The sequence below is a fragment of the Neltuma alba genome, unplaced genomic scaffold (assembly GCF_004799145.2).
Source record: "Neltuma alba isolate B1F8T4 unplaced genomic scaffold, ASM479914v2 tig00010623_pilon, whole genome shotgun sequence".
Taxonomy (NCBI): Eukaryota; Viridiplantae; Streptophyta; class Magnoliopsida; order Fabales; family Fabaceae; genus Neltuma; species Neltuma alba.
This window is the reverse complement of record NW_021635479.1, coordinates 12,183-21,201: the sequence shown is the minus strand read 5'-3', so window position 1 is coordinate 21,201 and position 9,019 is coordinate 12,183. Positions and strand designations below refer to the sequence as shown.

The 9,019-nt window shown below is 31.9% G+C and overlaps 1 protein-coding gene across 1 annotated transcript; it reads left to right on the top strand.

Annotated features, from left to right (window-relative positions):
• The first annotated feature begins 3,565 nt into the window (after positions 1–3,565).
• LOC114757739 (putative pentatricopeptide repeat-containing protein At1g12700, mitochondrial) lies at positions 3,566–4,885 on the top strand. Its single transcript, XM_028946808.1, has one exon. The coding sequence runs from the start codon at positions 3,566–3,568 to the stop codon at positions 4,883–4,885; it is 1,320 nt and encodes a 439-aa protein (XP_028802641.1).
• The last annotated feature ends 4,134 nt before the right edge of the window (positions 4,886–9,019 follow it).

Sequence of the window (9,019 nt, the reverse complement as noted above, 5' to 3'; positions counted from 1 at the left end):
ATTTTTAAAATTTCAGCCCTGGAGGGCCGGCCCTTTTAAGCCCGCTAGCCCTGAAGGGCCGGCCCTGGAGGGCCGGGCTGGCCCTGATTCCCGACTCTAAATATTGATGCGAGTTACCTTCCCTTTGTCTTCAGTTAGAGTAAAAGAACCTTTATCTCTTTCACTTTGAGAGAAAGAGAGATCAGAGCTTTATTCTGCAGGATGGGCCTTAGATGTTTAATAATTTATTGATCCACACAATCCAAACCCATGTTGAATTTGGATGTAAATATGTGATGCCTAATTTTTGGTGCCTATAGATTTAGTTTGAACCATTCACAATCCACACCCATGTTTAAGTGCAATTGCAGGTGCACATGTTATTTTTTCAAGTAGTAATGTATAAGAACGAGTTGTAAATTGCTATTCCTAAATGCGATTGCAAAGTTTTTAATAGCTTGTCAAGGACTCAAGGTTAAGAACTCTGCAATCGCAATTTGTTAATAGCTTGTTGTAAAGGACTAATTCGAAATTGGTCAAATCGATTGACAGTTGTTAATAAGTTGTCAAGTTTAAGAATTTTATTATTGCAATAGCAGTGCCAAGTCTTGTTTTGCCAAGCATGTTGTAAATTAGTCTCTTAAATAAATAAAATTGATTGAAAAGTTGAGTTTTGTAATTGCAATAAGAGGCCTAATTTTTATTTTTTCAAATATGCAAGGTACAATATCTTATTGTACACTGGTAATCCAAAATGGGTAAAATTGACTGGGAAAAAAAAAAAGCTAATAACTTCCCAAGGTTAGGAACTTTGCAATTGCAATAACAAGTCTAATTTTTATTTTCCAAATATGTATGGTAAAGTAGTATCGTGTTCTAAATTGATAATCTGAAGTGAGTAAAATTGATGGAAAAGTTGTTAATAGCTTCTTAATTTAAAAACTTTGCAATTGGAATAACAAGTACAATTTTTATTCTTCCAAGTATATAAGGTATAGTATTGTGTTCCAAATTGATAATCCGAAATGAGTAAAATTGATTGAAAAATTTTTAATGGCTTCTCAAATTTAGGAACTTTGCAATTGCAATAACAAGTTTGATTCTTATTTTGTAATGCACAATCATATGTTACAAATGGCTAATTCAAAATGATCACAGACCTATTCAAGAAGTGTTAATAGCTGATGAAGTTTAGGAAATGGATAAAATCCAAGCAAATTTTGTAAATTTTCACTTAAGTGTAAATGACTAATCTGAAATGGTCAAAACAAATTTAAAAATTGTTAATACCCACTGAACTTAAGCAATGGGTAAAATCCAAATAATATCAGTCAACTTTATTCAAACAACATTAATGAATTTTTACTTCAGTATAAATGATTAATTTGAAACAGTTAAAATAAAGTATCTTGCAATCATTTAATATCTTCTAGGCCTTTTTTTAAAAATCATTTTACTAAAATATCATCACTAAAGATAGAGCCGAGAAACAAGTCGAACCCGTCGGGCCGACCGATTTAGGTCCTGAAATTATAAGGTCCGGGCTTGAAATTTTTCCTTTTAAATGAGAAATAGGCCCTGAAGGGTTGGTTCTGGAGGGCCGAATGCTTAAAAAGGCTGGCCCTGGAGGGTTGAGGGCTAACCCTTTTAGGCCATTATATATATATTTTAATTTTTTTATGCAATTTTGATATTATTAATTTTTTACATTGTTAATAATATTTCTAATATTTAGTTATTATTATCATTTTAAAATTAAATTTTACAGAATGATTTGATTTGTTTCGTTTTAGATAATAATTTATTCAATTGAATTTTTAAAAAATGGGTTAATTTGGACTTTAATAATGATTTGATTTATATTATATGTGTTGATATTTTCAAACTATATATATTTGATAATAGAATGTTTTTATACTTGTATAACTTGTTATTCTATAATTTGAATTACAAATTCTTGAGTTTCAACAATAATGTTTCTCATATTAAAGTAAAATAATAGTTAGATTGCAAAATTTAAAAGTAAAATTTATATAAAAAAAACTTGATATTTTTGTTACGAAAGAAAAACATACTTATAAATAAGAGTAATTAATTATAGTGATGATGAAATTTCAAAAGATTAATGATAGTGTTTATTTATTGTACAATTGCATTATAGATAAAACTTTTGGATGTTGTTATCTTGTTAATAAATGTTTTAAATGTTGATGAATATTTATATGATGATATTTTGTATTTGTGACTTAATTTTATTCATATTTATGTCTTTTATTAACAATTTTATTGGTTTATTTTCATTTTTTTGATAAGAAATATGATAAATATAAAAAATAACATTTTTTTCCCTTAAACGGGCTAAAAGCCTGCGGGCCGGCCTTGAGCTCGTTAACTTAAGGGCCGGGCTTAGCAAATTGGGGTATTTTTGAAATTTCGGTCCTGGAGGGTCAGCCTTTTTAAACTCGCCAGCCCTAAAGGGCCGGTCCTGATTCTCACCTCTAGCTAAAGATTTCAAGTGTGTAAATTCATAAAGCCAACTTTGCGTATTCAGGGAGACTTGGTTTAATAAGTTTGAATTTAACATTTTAATAAAATTTATAAATTTAAAATAATAAATAAATGGAAATTATTGAAATTTGATTTGATTTGAATAATTTAAATTCACAATAAATAGAGAGAGTGAGATCAAAATTGACATAAAAAACAATCTTCATTGAGAGATTATACGTAATTTACCTCAATTCATTTTCCTATTTTATGATTTGTCAATAATATAATTCGTAAAATATTTTGCATTCAATACTATTTTTAATTTCTACAATCAAAATTTTATTTTAATCTGTTTAAAATTTTTTTGTTTCTATTATAAAATTTTGTGGAGCAAAAGCATTAGTTTTAAATTTTTGAAAGCAAAATCAAAATGAAGACAAATTACACTAAAAGAGTGTTTATGTAAAAAGAATTTGTATCGATTTGTGAAAAAGTTTTGTCTTCATTTGTGTAAAAATATTTTTTAAAATAGTTTTTGGGATTATCAAACTCTCCCAAGTAAAAATGATATTAATCCTTGTACCAAAAAAATGACAATAATCGTATATTTTATCTGTAAAACGAATTTTATATTTAGCGATTATCAAAAGCATCTTTCCCGGAAAACAAAGGTGACCCTACATTCCTAGGCTCGCCGTCGCAGCCGGAGATTGCGTATGACTTTTTGGGGCGAGCGCTTGTGATCTTCAGGCGTATGGTTCTTCACAGTCTCATACTCCCCTTCCTCTTCATCAGATCTCAATTTTTGATGATGAACATGCTTTTCTGTAAAACTACAAGGTACGCCTTCCCCAGATGTTTTTCCCATTCGCCAACTCCTAGGAGCATTGAAGAGGCTATCTCTTCATTTCATAGCTTGCTTCATATGAATCCTCAACCCTCTATAGTCCGTATTAATAAGATTCTTGGATCTCTCCCGAAGATGAAGCATCACCGAACTGCTATTTCCCTTTTCTCAAAAGCAGAATGCAAGGGATTCACGCCTTCTTTATTTACTCTGAATATCTTGATCAATTGTTACTGCCATTTGGGTAACATGTCTTTTGCTTTCTCTATACTAGGGAAGATTCTCAAGATGGGCTGTCAGCCAGATATAATAACTTTAACTACTCTGTTGAAAGGTCTCTGCATTAATGATAACGTTAGAGAAGCCCTTGTCTTTCACAATGACATATTGACAAAAGGATTTCAGTTAGATGAGGTAAGCTATGGCACCCTGATTAACGGCTTCTGTAAAATTGGAAAAACGTCTGCTGCTCTTGAATTGCTTCGAAAGATGGAGACAGGGTTAGTTAAGCCTGGTTTAGTTATATACAGCACAGTAATAGATAGTCTTTGTAAAGAAGGGCTTGCAATTGAGGCAAAAAAATTATATCATGAAATGACTGAGAGGGGAATATCTCGGGATATTATTACCTATAACTCTCTAATATATGGTTTCTGTTGCATGGATCAATGGCAAGAAGCCACGTGGTTGCTAAATAGAATGGTGGTGGAAGGCATCCGACCTTGTATTTATACCTTTAATATATTGATAGATGCATTTTGTAAAAAGGGGAGGATGACCAAAGCTGAGGCAATGGTTGGTGGGATGATGAAATGTGGTACAAAGGCTGATGTTATTACTTACAATGCTTTAATGGATGGGTACTATAAGATGAATAATGTTGATGAGTCGAAGAATGTTCTTAATAAAATGATCAAAAGTGATGTGTTGCCTGATGTTTTCAGTTACAATATCTTGATTAATGGGTTATGTAAAATGAAAAGGATTGGTGAAGCCATGGATCTCTTTCAAGAAATGCAATGCAAAGGTTTGTTTCCTGATATTGTGACATATACTACTCTTATTGATGGCCTGTTCAAATCAGGAAAGATCTCAAACGTGCAGGAACTTATTTATGATATGCATGATAGTGGTCATCTGCCAGATATAGTAACCTACAATGTCTTGTTCGATGGATTGTGCAAGAGCCAGCGTCTTGATGAAGCAATTAAGCTATTTGAAGAAATGGGTGTCCTAGGAAAACAACCTGATATTTACACACATACCATTCTTATTGGTGGTTTGTGCAAGGATGGTAAATTAAATACTGCTCAACAAGTTTTTCAGCATCTCTTGGCTAATGGTCATCCTCTAGATGTCCAAGCATATACTGCTATGATTAATGGACTGTGTAAAGAGGGCTTGTTCGATGAGGGACGGGCATTACTTTTTCGAATGATTGACAATGGGTGCCTCCCAAATTTTGTAACTTTTAAAACAATGATCGGAACTCTTTTGGAGAAAGGTGAGATTGATAAGGCGGAGAATATTCTTCATGAAATAGTTGCTAGAGGTCTTCAAAGACGATAAAAGAAAGCCAGATACTTGTTTTCATGTTGAAATTTGTTGAAATATTTAACCAATGCAATGTCTGATGGCAGCTGAAATTTAAAGGCAATTAAAGTTGTTTTCACTTTTTTATTTCAGTATCAGCCATGGTTGTCGTTGAATCCCCTAAGTTCATTTGATTGTCTTTGCCTTGCTGATACTGGTAGGCAGCATATGCCACTGATGATTATTTTCGGGGTTCATTCTCCCATCCCATCCTTTTTGTTATATTTAGAAGCAAAACTACTTGAAATGTTGTGAAAATCTATCTCTTTTCTTTCGATTTATGGCTGTCTTCCTGTTATTTTGTTTCTGTTCCTAACATCTGTATCTAGTAAGTTACGGCATACAAAATTTTTTATTGCACATACTATATGTGAATTGTGTCTTCGATTCTTGTGGTATGTACACATCTGTTCTTGTGAAAGCATAATAATGATTCCTTTTTTTTTTTTTGTGGTGAAAAATGATTCTTTTGATTCATGACCCATTTGGTCTTTGTTTACAAAGAAATTTAGAGACAACTTATGTGATTTTGTTTTCCCTTGATAATTTCATTTCTTATAGTCTAACGGTTGATCTATATCGTCGTTGTAGTTTATGGTCCATAATATGGTATATTTGTCGTCTTTTCAATTCTTTTGGAGGTGGGATAAGTTCATGTGTAAAATTGAGATTTAGCTTAGACGCTTTTTCCTTGAAATGTTGTATTTATAATAATGTTCAAACTCTAGAACAGATGAAAACAAAAAGGTTGCCATTTTATCCTGTGATAGGCTAATATAAGTTTATGGGAGGTGAATGAACTTTGATCCCCTCACTTGAAAGGTTTCGATACACTATTTTAACTTCATATCCAGTTACCCACTTTAATTGAATGTCTTTGTAGAGAAGGGCTTGTTATTGAAGCAAAAACTTTACATCATGAAATGACTAATGGAGGAATAACTTCAAATATCGTTACATATGCCTCTTTGATGCTTAAATAAAATGGTGCTAGAAAGCATCAATCCTTCTGTTTATGCCTTTATTATTGGATGCATTTTTTTATAAAAGGAAAGATAACCCAAGCTATAGCTGTAGTTTCTTTGATGATGAAATGTGGTCAAAAGGGTGCTGTAATTACTTTCAATGCCTTAAATGGATGGGAGCACTTTGATCAATGATGTTTGGTGAGTTGTGTTGCATAGGATGATCAAAAAGTGATGTGGCTCATAATATTTTCAATCACAATATCTTGATTAGTGGGCTGTGCAAAATTAAAAGGGTTGGTGAAATCATATATCTCTTTAAGAAAATACAATGTAAATGATTGTTCATGATACTGTCACATGTTTTCTTTATAGATGGCTTGTATAAATAGCCATATGCTAGATATAATAACTTGTAAGTATCTTGTTGGATGATGGATTATGCAAAAGCCACGGTCTTAAGGAGATAGTTACTCTTTTTTTCCAAAAAAAAAAACAAGAAAAGAAATTTAACTTTAATATTTTTATTACAATGAAAAAATTCTAAATATTAAATGCATGAAAATTATCGGAATTTGATTTGGTTTGAGTAATTTAAATTGGAACAAAAAAGAGAGGGAGAGGGAGATAAATGAAATAAAAAAAAATGATCTTCATTGAGAGACATTATTAATATGTAATTTACATTAACTCATTTTGCTCTTTCTACGTGTTGCTTATATTTTATGAATAAGATAATTTATAATAAAAATCGAAAAGAATCAAATCAATAATTTTTATTGCTGTTAATAAAATTCAATGGTACTGATAGCGCTGAACATATTAAATAACGGTTGAGTTGTATTTATTCGTCTCATATATTTTTTTTAAGAGTATCCAATATTTTAAACTAATTTTTGATACATTCAACATCTTAAAATATCTTTCTAGCAATACCTATTATTCTAAAATAATTTTTTATATAATTTTAGTCTGGAAATATTTTTCTCGAAAGCCACAAACATTCCAAACTAACGATGCATAATGTAGCTCAAAAAATAATATATGTAAACAAAATTACTGATGGTGAACATGCTTTTCGGCAGAGCTACACGGTATGCATCCCCAAATTTCTTGAATAATATAGCTGATTTAATATGAAAACAAATTTAAGAATTGTTAATACCTAATGAAGCTTAGGTGAACTTTATCCAAACAATATTAGTAAATTTTCATTCTACTATAAATGATTAATCTGAAACGGTTAAAATAGAGCATCTCTCAATCATTTAATATCTTCTATAGTCATTTTACTAATAAATCATCACTAAAAAGTGTTTTTTGGACAGAAGTATTTATGTTTTATTAAAAAAAAAGGAAAGTCTAACAGAAAGTTTGAAATAAAAACCAAAACATCAAAAGAGGCAGAAGGATGCCTCCGCCGCCATTGCCACCAGAAAGCAGAGCCACCGAAAAACAAGTCCGAAATAAGGTCCCATTCCTTTTGACAAACCATATGCTACCATGAAAGCAAACTTATGACGACCACATAAGAGGAAACACCACTACCAACAACGACAATGCATTAATCCGGTGAAACTCCAATCATTGCCACAAAACTGCCACCAACCCTAAGTGACTAGATCTCAGCAAAGAACCTATATTCCATTGCTAGCCAGATCAGATCAAAGTGGGTAGAACTAGAAAACATACCAAATCCAGGTCATCATGAAGAGATACTGAAACTGGAGGGTCGCTGACTTACGCGTTGCTCTCTGTCCATCGCGGTATTACTGCTAGTGGTCTTGTTTGATTCTTGTAGAGCCGATAATAACGGGGCCCAGCCGGCCAGCCCGCCAAAAAAGGCGGGCTTGGGTTGATGTTTTCTCAGCCCACCACGGTGCGGGCTACTCTAGCCCGCACCGCTTTTGGCCCGCTCCGTCGCGGGCTGGCCCACCAGCCCGTTTTTTTATTATTTTTAACTTGTTTTGATTTTTAATACATTATATAATATAGTTAGATGATTTTGACCATTAAATTTCATATGGACATTACCTCATCAATATCATTATATATATAATTAATTAAGCACTTCATATATATGTATGGTTATATGAAGAGCACTATCTATCTTTTATTTTTATATCTATTTGTCGTTAGTATGCACGGCTTCATAAGATTAGATAAATATGTGATTTTCATATAGTCATACGTACACACACATAAAAGATTTACTTAATTAATTTGAATAAGAAAACTAGTTAAATTAATTATTTATAAAAAAATATATATGTTAGTTTTTCTTAAATTTCTTCCAATATTATAAATTAATTCTCTTTTTTTTATTAGGATCCATTACTCAAGTTTAAAACTCGGAGCCTAATTTCAACATTTCAAATTAGGCTTAACTCATACTAATATAATAAATTTTAAAAAAAAAATTAGGCGGGTTGGCGGGCTCGGGCTGGCAAAATGCAGCCCGCCAAGGTGCGGGCTACTTCAGCCCGCACCGCAGCAGGCTGGCCCATATCCGCACCGCCAGCCCGCTTTCCCAGGTCTAGATTCTTGCTTATACAAATAGGGAGCTTTTTTTTTTAAAAAAAAAAATTGGGATGAACAGATAGGCAGCTTTTGTGGCTGATAATTATTCAAAGGTTCATTCTCTCATTCCATCATTTCTTTTAAATATATATTTAGAAAAAAAATATTTCTTATAAAAAAAGAAACAAAACTATTTCAAATGTTGTGAAAATCTATCATTTTGTTATGGTTCTGGGGATGAAAACCTTTTGGAGAGTGATTAAATGCCCTTTTTTTTTTAATTCCATGGCTTTCACATCTTAGCCTCATGCAAAGGGTGTTTGTTGTTTTTAGAAAATCAGAGCTTTCTTGATTTTTTTGCATAGTTATGTGCTTGAGGTCTCATTACTACAGAATTACAAATACTTGATGCCAAATATTTGACGGTTATGATAAAAACTATCAAATAAGGAGAGGTGGAATTTTCCAGAACAAAAATTTGATAGTTTTAAAAGGAACCGTCAATTATTGTTTGAGAATACTTGACAGTTCTAGAAGGAATTGTCAAGCATGAAAAACAAAAATTTGACAGTTTCTTTGAAAACTGTCAAGTTTAGTAATACTTGACGGTTTTTCAATATAACCG